The 14,397-nt window shown below is 56.8% G+C and overlaps 1 protein-coding gene across 7 annotated transcripts in view; it reads right to left on the bottom strand.

The window, feature by feature from the left end:
* RASGEF1A (RasGEF domain family member 1A) overlaps positions 1-14,397 on the bottom strand; it is an 86,053-nt gene that overhangs the window by 25,235 nt on the left and 46,421 nt on the right. For 2 of the 7 annotated variants that reach the window (XM_014565839.2, XM_006192473.3), the window contains exon 1: positions 4,662-4,993. The exons of 1 other annotated variant lie outside the window; for it this stretch is intronic. Coding sequence is in view for 1 of the 6 variants with exons in the window: in XM_006192473.3 (XP_006192535.1) it covers positions 4,662-4,679 (18 nt within the window). In the remaining 5 variants the exon portion in view is untranslated. Of the gene's footprint in view, positions 1-1,896; positions 2,554-4,472; positions 4,496-4,661; positions 4,994-5,391; positions 5,622-14,397 lie in introns of those variants that run through there. 4 more of the 7 variants (XM_032491781.1, XM_032491776.1, XM_032491779.1 and 1 more) reach the window with 4 other exon arrangements.

Below are 14,397 nucleotides of genomic sequence, written 5' to 3'. Positions count from 1 at the left end.
TAACCATGATTTATAAATGTGAAAAATATCTCCCCTAACAGAAAAGTCCGTATAAATTCTTACCTATGAATATAGATGAAAAATACCCCAAGCAACATATTCGCAAAACCGAACCCAGCAGCGTTTCAAAGCACAATCAAGCCTGACCCAGTGGGATTTAGTACAGGAACAAGATAATTTAGCTCAGAAAAGCTAGTAAGTCAACACATTAATAGGTCCAAGGAGAAAAGGAATTTGATGATTTTGCTAGATACACGAAAGCCTGGGATAAAACTGAATCTCCATACTTGGTGTACACTGTCGGCAATTAATGTAGGAATAGAGTGTACTTCATGACGAAGAGTATCTATTTGAAATTTAGGACTTGTTTCAGACTTAACAGTAAAACATTAGAGGCCTCCTCATTAAAATAAAGATCAAGCCAAGGACAACTGCTATTATTCAATGTTGTTTTGTACCTTTTAGAAAACATAAGAAAACTTTTAAAAGACACATTAGAAATAAAGAGCTAGAATGTTCCTTATATGCAGGTAATATGATTAATTTCTTGGGTTTTCCAGGGAGCCCAACTGGAAATCTGCTCAAACTAATAAGAGTTTAATTACCAATTACCTAACATACAATTTTTGAAAGGTCAGTATCTTAACTAGCTACCTCCCCTGGGTCCAGGTGTCCCCATCCCCAAAGACATCCACGTGGAGTACGTGCTTTGATGCTGACTCCAGTGGCGGGTGTGTGCGAGCGGGTGCCTGAATGCGTGTGTGTCCTGGGGCCTCCCAGCTCTGCAGGTCTCCCAGCCATGGGCCAGGGAACTGTTGTCCCCAGCTGGCCTGCTCACAGGTCAGCCGCCTGGCCCACAGACCCCTCTCCTGGCCACACACCCATGACACTGCAGCATTCTGCCCTCTGGGCTGGGCCCCTCTGGGAACTTGCTGCCTCTCTTCTGAGGATGCTTGCAGAGGGCCCTGCTGCTCACAGAGGGGCGGGCTCTGTGGTCTGCCAGCCCCAGAACGGATGTTAGCTCCTTCTGCTCATGTCGCCTCAGACCTCAGAGCCTCAGCTTCCCCTTGCGTCACTGGAACAGCGACTTGTGAGGGTTAAAGGAGACCCGAGGGCTGGCTCCCAAGTCCTCTGACTCACACTCGCCATGGGCAGGGGGCGGCTCGTGTGGCAGCCACACTGACCTCTGGGAAATGCCGTGGGCTTGGCCCCAGCCAGGCAGGCAGTGTGAGTGGGAAAGTGAGGGCTGGGTTATTCCACTGGGGGCTGAGACACAGGGTGGTGGGTTTGCCAGAGAAACCCCACTGCCCGGCCAGCGAGCGTGAGGCCACAGGGCCGGAGCCTTGGGGGCTGCAGGGCTCCAGGGGGGAGAAAAGCGAAGAACCACAGTGGAGGCCCCTGGCTGCCTTCCTCCAGGGACCCGCGGGCCATCGTCCACACGCTCTCACCTGACAGATCACCCAGGGCCCTTCCATCTGTCTGCCTCTGGGCTCCCCTTGTCCTGGAACCCACAGGGTTCCAGCCAGCCCAGAACCCAGCATAGTGGAGGCATCTGGTCTGGGAGCCAGCTCTGACCCCTGACATCCTGGCTGAACTCTGGCAAGCCACAATGCCCTATGGGCCTCAGTTTCCCCGTGTGTAAAACAAGGAAGCAGAACTAGGCAGCCTCCATGGGCCATTCCAGCCCTTGCATCTGTTTCTTCCTTCCCTCACTTATTCAGTCAACAAACATCCCTGAGGTCCTTCTGATCTGTGCTGCACACTTGGAAATGGAAAACACCATGGACCTCGGGGTCTACCAGTAGAGACAGAAGTAACACCACAGTGCGGTGTGAGCAACTCAGGATTAGGGGTCTGTGCTGGGTGCTGAGGAGGCACAAGGGTAAGGGAACTCACCCTGTAGGGAGAAGTCAGAGAGGGCATCCTGGAGGAGGTGATTTTGAGATGGGCTTCCAAGGATGACGAGGGGTTTTCCAGGGTGTTAGGAGAAAGAAGAGCAGGGAGATAACACATCTCCGGGCTGACATCACAGTCCTGACAGATCCAGCCCTCTTCTGGTCACTCACCAGCAGCTCTCCAGAGGATGAGGCCCAAGGAGCCCAGAGGTATGGAGGGTGCAGGCAGCTTCCACAGGTACCCCAGCTCCATCCCTCAAGTCAAACCCTACCTATCCCAAAGCCAATGTGTGACTCTCTCCCCCCACTGGCTCTCCCAGACAACCCAGCTCTCGAAGACCCTGCACCACTGTGCCCTGTGCTTGCTGGGTCTGTGATCTGCACATGGTAGTGCTGTCAGCACTCCTGCGCCTCGGCCAGCCCCCAAGGCACACAATGGCCAGGTTGACACAAGATGCTGTGGCTCCCTCAACTCACCTTGCCTCCCCTGGTAGAGCTCACATGAAGCTCCCCCCAACTCCAGCAGCAAGCATGCCCAGCAAGATGGGGGCATGGTCTCTGGGGCCAGCTGGGCCCAGGGCCAGGAGGCAGCAAGGGCCCACAGGAAAGAGCAAGCTGAGACTCCAAATTAGCACCCCAGGCCAGACCCTCCCCGAACTCCATACTGCCCACCCACTGCAGGTGACGTTGCCCTGAAGGTGTCACACTGTCCTACCTCCTGCCCCCACCTGCTCCACCTGCAACCTTTCCCACCTCTCCTTCCTGGAGTGGCCCACCTCCTCTCCGTCTCTAGTAGCACATCTCCACCAACAGCAGGACCTCTTGCTTTATCTTCAGAGTGTGTCCAAATCAGCCCTTCCCTCCTCCTCCACTGAGCCCCTGGGCTGCGGCGCTGGCCAGACTGTCCACTTACCCTCACCAGCTCTGCTCCTGACACTGGTCTCTGGTCTGGTCCCTGAAGACACAGGCGGCTTCCTCTTCAAATCCCTGCCCAGCCTTTGCCTGATGTGCCCTCCACCCCCACCGCCACTTATCTGCCTCCCTCTCCTCCATCAGGTCCTCATGCTCAGGCCTCCCTGGAATGCCCTCCCCAAGGTACAAACAGCACCCCTGACACTGGTGGTCAATACTCTGGGCACCAAACAAACATGTTGGACCCTGCTTGCTAGGCTGAGCAGAACTGTCATTACTGGTCACGGTGCAATTGAGTGGGGTCATGTGATTCATCAGGCTCAAGGGCACTGAGTAGAAGTGACGTGTGGCACTCTGAACTGGGGCACTAAAATGTTAGTGCAAGAGCCTCTCTTCCCCTCTGCCGTGGGACTTGTCAGCCCACGTCCTAGATTGAGGAAGGCTTGGAGCAGGGCCCTGCCAGCCCACGATGGACATGCAGATAAGTGAAAACTACACCCTGTTGTTATAAGCCCCTGGCTTTGGGGGTTGTTTGGTTACTGCAGATAACCTAAACCATCCTGCCTGATGCACCCTTGATATGTTCTAGTCCTCTTTCCCGCTTTACTTTTTTCTTTAGCACTTATCACTGTGTAACAGTCCATATTTTATCTGTTGATTGTGCTTTTTTCCCCCTGTCTCTCTTGCTAGGTGAGCTCCATGAGGACTGGGACTGTGGTATATTGGTTTCCCTGATGAATCCATGGTGCCTGCACCCAGCAAGTGCTCAATAAATGTGCACTGAATAAGTGAACAAAATAAGGGACAAACGAGTCCTGCTTCTTGGGCACAGCCAGGGCTGGTCAGCCCAGCTGTGGCCCTCTTCTGCGCCCCCATCCACATTGAGCCTGAGGCCTCTGGTCTATGCCGGTCAGCTCCCTGCTGAGAGGGCTTGGAACAGCCGCACCTGAATTGCACAGCCGGATCCAGTGTCAAAGAGGGGGGGTTTTATCAACAGCCATAGAAATCTGACACTGCCTCATGCTCAGGATTAATTCCAGGACAATTCTCACCCTCCCTTTATGTAGAAAGGAAGCTGCCCCTCACCTGGCAGCCCACGCTCCTCCAAGCCCCAGCCTGGAGTGCACTCTCCTTAAACACACAGGCATCTGTGGGCCCACACAGGCACAATCCTGCCCTCTCCCCACCCCTCTCACACACACACCATATATAAACATGCCCACACTTTCACACTCTCACTGTAGCCCACACATCACACATACACACCTCCCACGTGCCCACCTCATCACAAACCTCCTTTCCATGCATCTCCTCCAGGGCAAACAGGTGGTTCTGCGCCCCTCAAGTCCGCAAAGGAATCCACCGTTGTCTTGGCTCTTACAAGCCTGACTGTGACAGTCCCAGGGCAGCCACCATCCTGCGGGGGCCCTGCTGCTGGGGCTGCTGTCTCCTGCCTACCTGGACCTGTTCACTCCACAGAGGTCCCTACCAGGTTTGCAGGTGCTGCTCAGCCACAGACGATCACTGGCGCCCGCAAGCCACGCCAGGAAAGGCGGTGGCAACCTCGGCTGCCTTTCTGTCCTGAGCCCTGGGCACAGCCCACCTGGCAGCAAGTGCCCCAGTGGGGACACGCAGAGGGAGTGATTCCCAAAGCAGGCTCCCTACCGGTCTGGCCAAAGATGCATATGATGGCCGCACACCTTGCTCGGAGGGCAGCACCCCTTCCCGAACTCGGCGGCACAGGAACCACTCGCCCCGCGCTCCTTACTGCAACCAAAGGGTTGCCTGGCGAGCGCGTCCAGTCACCGCCTCCGAGACCCGCCGCCCCGCACCTGCCACGCGCCGCAGCCCTACCTGGGGCTCCAGAAACATCCTGGCTGCCTGCTCCTCGCGCTGTCCCCCGGCGCCTAGGGCGTCCCGTGTGTGACCGCTTCTCTTCCCCGCGTGCCAAGGCAGTACCACCCCCACCTCAGTCCCGCCCGCGGACTTCTCCACGCCCGCCTCCTCCTGCTCAGAGCCTCCCGCGGGGCGGGGCCGGGCCGAGGGGCAGCGGGCGCCCGGGGCGGGGCCAGGGCCGGGGAAACGCTAGGGGTCTGGGCGGGGCCCAAGTACCAACCGAGGAGCAGCTAGGGGCAGCGAGGGATCGGGTCGGGCCGGGGGACAGTGAGACTGAGCCAGGGGCCAGGCCGGCGGCGGGGCGCCAGGGGGCGGGGTATCTGGGTGGGGCGTGGCACAGGGGGCTGGGAAAGGACGGGGGCGGGGAAAGGGCCGGAGGGGCGGGGTGCTGCTTGGAGGGGAGGTGGGGAAGGTGTAGGGGTTGGGGCGCGAGAGAGACGCAGTGTAAGCGCTGGGTTTGGAGGCGCCGGGAGTGCAGGGGGCGCAAGCGGTGGCATCAGTGGGGAGGCCGTGGCAGGATGTCGGTGCTCGGTGCGCCGGGTGGGTTGTGCCCGGGGAGAAGGGGCGCCGCGTGGGTCGCTGCTTAGCGTAGGATGGGGGCGGTTGTGTTGGTGAGATCCAGCTCACAGAGAGCCCCCTGCACCCCCATATCCTCCCTCGAGCCTCTCTTCCCCTTCTCCAACCTCACCTCATCGTAGATGTCCACTACAGAGCTGCAGCAGGTGCTTGGCCAGCGTCTGGCTTGAATGCCTCCCCTCACGGGGCGCTCACTCCACACAGCTCTGGCCTCGAGCGTCCCACGGAATTCTCTGTCCTTCTGTTTCCTTGAGTGAACACAGGGGACACAGCTGCTGCTTTTGTAGAAGGACTAATCTAAGACACGGCGTGGGGCGGGCCTGGCACATGGCACAGTGAGGCGTCATTCCGCCCCCAGGAGTCCCAGCGCTCAGAAAGAATCCTGTCAGGTGACCCGCCTTCCCCTCCACCGCGTTCTGCGTAGCCCTCAGTCCGGGCTCTGAGAATTTGAATGGAAAAGGTGGACTGAGGGAAGAGCGCCCTCTCTGGGAACCAGAGAGCCGAGAGACTAAGCTGGGAGAGGGAGCAGGGCCGGATTCCTGGAGAGCTCAGGAGCAAGCCTTGGGGCTGGGATGGGGAGAGGTGTTCCTGTCAGTGTCCAGGCAGGTCCCAGGATGCCTGCCTCTGACAGCCCCCCGCCACTCCTGGCCACCTCTCCTCCCAGCTACCCCTTCTCCTTTGCCTGTTCTCTTACAAGAAGCAAGACTGCCCTCAGGCTGAGTTTTGGTGGACAGTTATTTCTGTCTTGAGGAATTAGGGGCTGTGCTGGGTCCATCCACCAGCCTCCCCCAAGAGGATGCAGAAGTTTGGAGACAGGTGTCCTTCTTTTGGAGGTCTGCCCCCACCCCACTTTCTCTATTGAGACTGGAACCCAGATCTCACTGCTCCAGCTCCTGCACTGTTGACTAGAGCCTTGTACTGCTCCTGTGGGTAGGCAGTGGAGTGGGGGCGGAGGGTGTTTGTTACCAGAAATGGCCAGCGCTGCAGACCTCTGGCACAGTCAGCTAAGCTTTCACACTGTCCTTCTCTCCCTGTTGCTTCTGCATCTCATTTCAGGCCAGTCAGAGGATGTAAAGCTCACAGTGGCCCCTGTGAGTGATTTATGGCACCGGGACCAGCCTGGGCCCTGGGGTCCGGAGCCTGCCTGGCCACCCTACACCTTCAGGCAGCTCCAGAGCACCAAGAGGGGTGTGGCCTGCGGTTTTGCCCTGGGGAAGCCTGCCAGGCACCTATCCCTGCAGTCCTCAGCTCTACCCCATAGTCCTGCAGGACATCTGGGTCCTAAAGTAGGCCACAGTATGGTCTCAGGAAGTCCGTGTGGGCAGTTAAAACCCTTGCCATCACCTGTACCCAAAGCAAGCCCTCCCCTCTGCCTCTGTATATCTTCCAGCCCAGAGGAGATGGCTGAGCTGACTTTCAGCCCCACAGTGCCTTCCTATAGATGCTCACCCACAGATTTCACCAGCATCCCTAAGGACCCTGATAAGGTATGTGCTTCCACAGGAGGAAGGAGGTCCCTCTGCAATGGGAACCTCCTGGCAGACACGGATGGTGCTCGCTCTCCTTTGTGCACAGGTGTGACCTCAGCATTCATGTCTGTACCTCGACTACAGCTACATCCTTCCTGGTGCCCAAGGAGGTGGGGAGGTGGAGTGCCAGGGCTGACTCCTGCCAGGCTATTCCCCTGCTTGAAGCTGTGGGAGGGGCTGGGCACAGGGAGCGAGGTGCTGCCGGGAGGGCTTGTGAGGACCAACACAGGAACCCTGTTACTCTGTCAGAGTTGGTTTTCAAAAGTGGAGAAGGAACCAGGTGTGGTGTGGCCAGTGACATGTGCTGGGGGCTTCTGGAAAGATGAGATGTCCCAGATGATGTGGGCTGGACATGCAGCCAGGAGCAGTGCACCCATCCCAGGACCATGAGAGGACGCTCTGAGCGCAGAGCAAGGAAGCCTGATTCTGGGATGACAGTGACCCTGGACATCCTCCCAAGGGACAGATGGGAAACTGGGACAGGAGGCTGGACCTACTGCTACAGGCTCCTAATTACTGTCCCTGCTTCCACCCGGGCTGCCTCAACACAGCAGCTGGATTGGCCCTGTTAAAATCTGAGTTAGGCCCCGTCCCTCCTCTGCCCAGAACCCTCAGGGAAATGAAAGCCAGAATCCTAGTTGCCTGCCCCCATTTGAAACCTCCCTCCTTCCCCTCACCCCTCGCTCACTCTGGGCCAGCCCTACCCGCCACCACCACCCCTCTAGGCCCTGTCCCCCCTTCCTCCATGGGCAACGCTCTTCCCTGGGTGTCTGCGTGGCTCTCCCCCTTGGTCTTTACTGACCTGTCACCTTCTTGGTGACATATATACAGTGTTAACCTCCATTCCCACACTTCCTCTCCCACTGAACTCTTCTCCTCATGGCTACTTCAGTCCAACACATTCTTTCTCCTTCCTTATTTGTCTGTCTCCTCTAGGGAGAATTTGAGCTGTGGGAGCACAGGGCCTTTGTTTTGTTCCCTGTTCCCCTGTTGTGCCCCAATGACTGTGACATGTTTGCCTGCGGGGACACCTATCTGTTGAATAAATATGTATGCATGTGTATGTCTGTGTATACCTGTGCAGGTACAGATGTAAGTGTACATATATCCAGCACAGGCCTCAGATCCAGAATATATAAAGAACCATTACAAAAAAAAAAAAAAAGGTGGGCAGGAGGGTATAGCTCAGTGGTAGAGTGCGTGCTTAGCATGAACGAGGTCCTGGATTCAATCCCCAGTACCTCCACTGAAAAATAAATAGATAAATAAAACTAATTACCTACCCTCTCCAAAAAAAAATTTTTTTTAAAGAGCCCATGCAAATAAATAGCATCCAAAGACCCAACTTTTTAAAAATAAGCCCAAGACTTGAAGAGGTACTTTCCAAAAAGGTTATCCAAAAGGGTGGTAAACGTAAGAAAAAGCATTCAACGCCATTAGTCACTGGGGGAAGGAAAGGTAACACTCCCGTGTGATACTGCTGTACACCCACCAGAATGGCTAAAATGAAAAGGCAGAAAATTCCAAGTGATGACAAGGATGTGGCACAACAGAAACTCCCAGCCACTGGTGGTGGGAGCTAAACCAGAAACGCCACGTGAGCATAAGCAGGCCCAGAAATTCCTCCCTGGGTGTAGACCCACCAGAAATGCTTAGATACACCACGAGACCCATCCATAAGTGTTTATAGCCTCACTATTCACAGTGGCTCCAAACTGGGAACCACCTGGCTGCCTTCCATAGTGAGGAGGTGTAATCACTCAGTAGAGCACCCCCAGCAATGAGAATGGACGAAGACAACCACATGCAAGGGCAAGTCTCACCTCCATCACGTGGAGCAAATCAGGATCCGAGGGGGCCGCTGGGGTTGGGGCTGGGTGCTGGTCACCCACATTTTCACACCATGAGAAATCAGAGCCGCAACATTTATGACTCATGCACTTTTCTGTATGTACATTACACTTCAAAACAATTTATGGTTAAAAAAAGTTGAGAGAGGAGGAAGAATATAGCTCAGTGGTAGAGCGTGCGCTTAGCATGCAACAAGGTCCTACATTCAGTCCCCAGTACCTCCATTAAAAAGATTAAAATAAATACATAAATAAACCTAATTACCTCCCCCCACCAAAATAAAAAAAGTTGAGAGAGACAAAAAAAAAAAAGAAATAACACCCCAGGCAAGGCAGACAAAGCCGTGTGAGCCCCAAGGTCCTTCCAAGTCTGCTGTGGGCCACACCTCAGAGAAGCCGAACTGGGGGAAGCAGTATTTTAGGGACACTAGGGGTCTCAGCCTCCCTCTCCCCATTCCCCACAAGGCCAAAGGCCCTTCTGGTAAAAACACCTGCTCCCTCCTTTAAAAACGTACAGCCTGCAGGGCTTTACTTTCAGAAGATGGAAGGTGGCCTAAGGCGGGGTGACTGACCTTGCAGAACCAAGGAACACGGAACCCAAGTGCCCACACAGGGGGTGTTGACCAGCATGACAGCAAAGACCCTGCGGAGGCTAAGACTATGGAAGCCAGGGTTCGGGGCGGGGGTGCTGCAGGCTGCCAGCAGGCCCAGGGGAAAGTCTGATGGCATCCGTGGGACCATGCAGGAGTGAGCACCCAGGGCAAAGGAGTAGGTGACACTCAGGCTCTGCTTCCTCCACTGACTGCCCTCCCCACACTGCCTAGCTGGAGCCGCACCCCCACCTCTGCCAGCCACCTGTCACCCAGGGAGTTCTGCAGGCGGAGCTTCGGCTCCAGCCCTGAGCACGATGGACGAGGTGGGCGCCTCTCTGAGTTAGCATTTGCTAAGTATAGAGCAGGGTTCATGACACCCGACTCAAAGTGGCTGGCAAAACACGAAGCAAAACAAATCAAGCACCTTGTGAGCCCTAGGAACTTCTCAGTTGCTAGTTCCAAGGGCTGGCGCTGTCCAGAGGCTCTATGCCTGCCCTGGGACACCGCCCGGGGCTGCCTGTACTCAGGACGGTCTGATGAGAGGCCCCCTGTAGTTTCCTTCACACCCTCACGGAGAGTGCAAACGGGAACCTCCAGGACATGGTGTGGCCTGAGGGCCAGTCAGCACTCTGAGGGGTCACTGGTCGCCCTAAATCGCTCACACCCAAGCACATCTGTGAGCATCATGGCATGTGTACCCATCACCCTGCGGAGGGGCTGAGTACCAGTTCTCCTTGGCTGCTGGCCCTGTCCCCAGGGGACCTGGACCAGTTGGGCATGACTTGCCTGTCCACTGGGAAACCCACAGGGGTCTCTGCATTTCCCTAACACTATCCCATTAATACTCCCTTTTGGAGAATAATGTTCAAAGCACACAAATCACTATGGTTTTAGGTACCAACAGAGCCAAAGGCGTGGGGCAGGGCAAATGGGGGACCATTCTGATGTCCCCCTCATATCACAGTGGTTACTGCTCTGCCTAAGCAAACAGCCTCCAGCAGGGCAGGATCCCCCACAAGACTCTCCCCAGAGCCTCTGCTTGCCCTTGACCATGGCCCTCGTCTTTGTCCTGATCTGATAACAGGTTAAGGGACAGCTGCCCACCTGCCCCAGATGTGTAACTAGCCACGTGTGTAACTGGGCGTTTACCTAACTGTGACTAACAGCACAGACTGCTTGGGACAGTGGCCGCTCACTGCACCCAGGCCCTGTCATCACTCTCCTGGCAACAGGCTGCAGAGGAAAGATACCTGCAGCAGGGCTCCTCAGGCACAGGGACCAGTGGGTGGCAGGAGTGTCCCGAGGGGCCAGGTGGGATAGGTGGGGACAGTTCCCAGGGGGCTTGGCCAGATGCAAAGGGTCCTTGGTGGGGAGGGTGAGGAAAGGCCTGGATGGCCCTGGTGGCAGGGCTGAGAGGACGCAGAGACCCTGGTGTGCGGGAGAGGGACCCTGCTCCCACAAAGGGCACCAGGAGGTGCTGGATGTTAGCGAAGCAGCCCTTTGGAAAGGGAGCTGAGTGTGGAAGGACAGCGGCCCCTCCTGCACCAGGTGAGGTCCCTGGCGGGAATGCAGGCTGGGGAGGGAGGGGGCGGGGAGGGAGGCCCAGGCATGAGCACATCTGGGTCCTGTCCTCCCAGTGAAGGAGGGCAGTTCCAAAGCAGTGCCCCTCCTTGGCCGTGCTCCCCTGAATCCTGCCGCCCCTTCACACTGAGTGCCTCCCCCGATCCTGGCTCGCAGTGGTGGGGAGAGCACGGGCCAGAGCCCTCTGCACGGAGATCACCAGGCAGGGGGGCAGCGGCCTGCCCAGGGGGGCCTGCAGGAGCACTGGGTCCACGCCCTGGTGCCCTCTGAGGGGTGGGCCAGGACGGGGGAGGCCATGCTCTGGCTCTTTCTACAGCTCCACCCAAATGCCTCAGAGAGGACACACTCAGGTTCCTGCTCTCAAAGAGGTCAACTGATTTCTCATAAGAAAGGCTTCCCTCAGGCAGCACTCCCTAGCTGGTCCAGCTTCTGGAGCGAGGTTGTTTTCTTGTCTGTGTGTGGCCCCAGCAGCCAGCATTTGTCTTCTGAGAGCAGAGGAGGAGAGAGAATGCCCTCCCCCGCAGCAAGGTGGGCGGAGGAAACCCCTCTCCCCAAAAGGAAGCCCAGATGTGCCTCCCTGGCCAGTGCTGGTGGCAGAGGCTGCGGGGGAGGCTGGCTGCTCACCTGGTCAGACTCCTGCTGGACTGGAGGGCCAAGGCCCCACCTGCCAGCTGCTCCCCAGAGTTCCCATTCCTCTGACGTGGACATTTGGCCTGGCCAAAAGGCAGCCCTGACACTGAAGGACCTGGTCCACTCCAGGGCTGTCATCTTCAGAGAACATTCCTCTTTCTAAGAGAACATGGCCTCCCCATTTGGAGGCCCTGCCACAGGGAGGCTGACCCTAGAGTGATCACTCAGATCAGGGCCAGAGGTGAGACTTCTGGGCCTAGCAGGGTCCCAAAGCTGGCAGGACAAGGATCCCAGGGCTGGGTCCTCCGGGAGGCCTGTGTCCTCAGGCTGGGCAGCTTTGTGGCCTTGGGGCACAGCAGGCCGCTCTGTCCAGGAGATATGATTTGAGTGGATGCTGGTTCTTTGCCATCTTTAGGCAGAAGAGGCCGTAATGATGCCCCGAGGAGGACAGTGAGAGCTGAGGAAAGTACATGGGAAGTGTAGGCAACATGAACGGCCCTGGCAGGTGACTGGTAAACACCAGCTCAGGAACCACATAAGGCAGGCTCGAGGGTGGAGTGAGGGACCACTGGTCCAGCACTTCCCCTTCGTCCATTGTACAGGGAGGGAGCCTGAGGCCCAGAGACTTGCTTCAGGCACACAGCCATCCAGGAGCCAGGAGTCTGGCCATCAACGTCCAAAGGCCAGAAGAAGGGTGAGTGCAGGACGGCCCAGACCACTGTCCTTCTGCTTCCATCACAGGGTGTCACTTGGCCCACCTCATCGGTGACCTCAGCCCAGCTCACTCTCAGCTCTGTACCTGCCCCTTCCCTGTCAGTTACCATGACAACAAGCACCAAGCTGGGTGCCCCACAGTAGAGCTGCTTTCTGGGTTTGCACCAACCCATAAACCAATGCAGTTTGTCCACAGTCTCCACTTGTCTCACAGGCAAGGAGACAGAGGCTCAGAGCAGAGCTTGGACCCACTCAAGGCCACAAAGCAAGGAAGTACAAAAATGGGCTGGCCTGTCTCCTGGGATATTGTGGCCTCAGGCCAGCGCTCCCCAAGGATGCCCTGGTCCGCAGAGCTGCAGGACAACAGAGTTCTGGGATCCATGATGGGTGAGCCCTGGGCTCTCCACCCTGGGCTTCTCAGAGTCTCACCAAGTGTTCCAGGAGACCCTGCAGCAGCTGAGAAGGGCCCTTCTAATGTCCCCCTCATGCTAGCCAGCCACTCTGGTCCATCTGCTGGCTTGTTCCTGACCAGCTGTGGGTCTGCAGCAATCACCCTGCCTGTGTGTTTGCCCCACCTAAGCCTAGCCTCCTGGGTCTGCGATGCCCTGGGGCGGGGTGGGGACCCCTGCCAGGCTGGAAGCTGGAGCAGAGGCAGCCTTGTTTCCAGGCACTCCTGAGGCACAAACGCACCATCAGATAGTAAACGTGCCTCTCTCCTCAATCATCTGGGAATCAGAATCTCCATCTGCACAAAGGTTCCCCTTTGGGAGACACATTAAGTTGGCACAGAGGATTTATAATGTGTTTTCACATGAGGCTTCCAGGAATCCATCTGTCCACTTCCACCTCCTGGAGGCCAAAAGGACATGAGTATCTCCTGAAGTTCTTCCTGGAATCATGATCTGGGCCCCTGAAGGCCAGGAGTCCATGGCCCACCCTCCCCATCCAGACTCAGCGGCACCATGGAGCTGACAGATGCAGGGGTGGGAGAAAGGGCAGGAAAGCTGAGCTGGGAGGCTTTCTCCAGTCAGGGGCTCTCAAATCTGGCCTGATCCCCACCCTGGAACTTGCTAAAAAGGCAACAGCCAGGCCCCATCCTCAGAGAGACTCCCTCCACCCGTGCATGGGGACCCACTGCTCCGAGAGGTGGCATCAGAACTCGGACTGGAGAGTGGGGCCACGGGACCTAGGGGCAGCCCATGCAAAGGCACAGAGAGGACAGTGAGAGGACAGGGAGAGAAGGGCAGGGACACAGGGCTTGGCGGTGGGGTCAGGCCCAGGGCAGTGGGACCCAGTGAGGCTCTGGGCAGCTGCAGGGGCTGGAGGATGGAGATGGAGATGGGAAGGCCAGGGAGGAGGCTGCCAGACCACCAGCAGGCAGGGGCCATGGCAGGTGACTTCTCTGAGACGAAGCAGATCACGATGGAAACCAGGCACCTATCAAGAGCCTAATGGACGTATCCGCCGGGCAAAGACAGGTGGTATAAAGGGAAAGACAGAGGGAGACCTTTCCCCACACAGAGCTCCACCTGAGTGGAGGACCGCCTGGGAAACAGGCCGGCAAGTGGGACAAGGACAAGGCGTGAATGTCCTTGCGGCACCCTGCGGAGCCTGGAGAGAGGCGGAGGGGCGTGGAAATGAAGTAGCAGGAAAGGCCCATCAACAAGGAGCAAATTGCCTCATGGCAACAAAAAGCCTGACTCACCAATTTTCACCTGTGAAATCTGCAAAAATAACTTTCACGGTAATACAGGGTGTTAGCGGAAGTGTCAGGGTCACCGGTGGGAAAAGGAGACAAGCGGATGACAGAGATGGGTTTCCACACGGCACCACTTGGGAGAAGTGCCACTCCTTGGCAGCAGGCCTGGATGAAAGCAAGTCCGTGCACACGCACGTGACCTTGTGCTTGTGCACATGCATGTATGTCCCGAGAGCACGTGCGTGCTTTGTGCATGAGGGCGCATGTGTACCGTGCGAGTACCCACATGACTGTGTGTGCCTCCGTGTGCACGTGTGTGTATATGCCTATAAAACAGACTGGTACATACACCCAGAAAGGGTAACCGGGGTGCCTGCCCCCCACTGGCCTCTTCTCTCATGTCCTCTTTTGTTCTCTTCTCCGTGTTTACCCTTGTCGAAGGCTTCCCGAGTGTTCTCTAGTGAACATGATGGACTCTGTCATAGGCCTAACACAATGCATGTTCTTTTGCTAAAACCAGGA

Source organism: Camelus ferus, chromosome 11 (genome assembly GCF_009834535.1).
Source record: "Camelus ferus isolate YT-003-E chromosome 11, BCGSAC_Cfer_1.0, whole genome shotgun sequence".
NCBI classification, from domain to species: domain Eukaryota; kingdom Metazoa; phylum Chordata; class Mammalia; order Artiodactyla; family Camelidae; genus Camelus; species Camelus ferus.
This window is presented reverse-complemented; position numbering and strand designations above follow the sequence as displayed.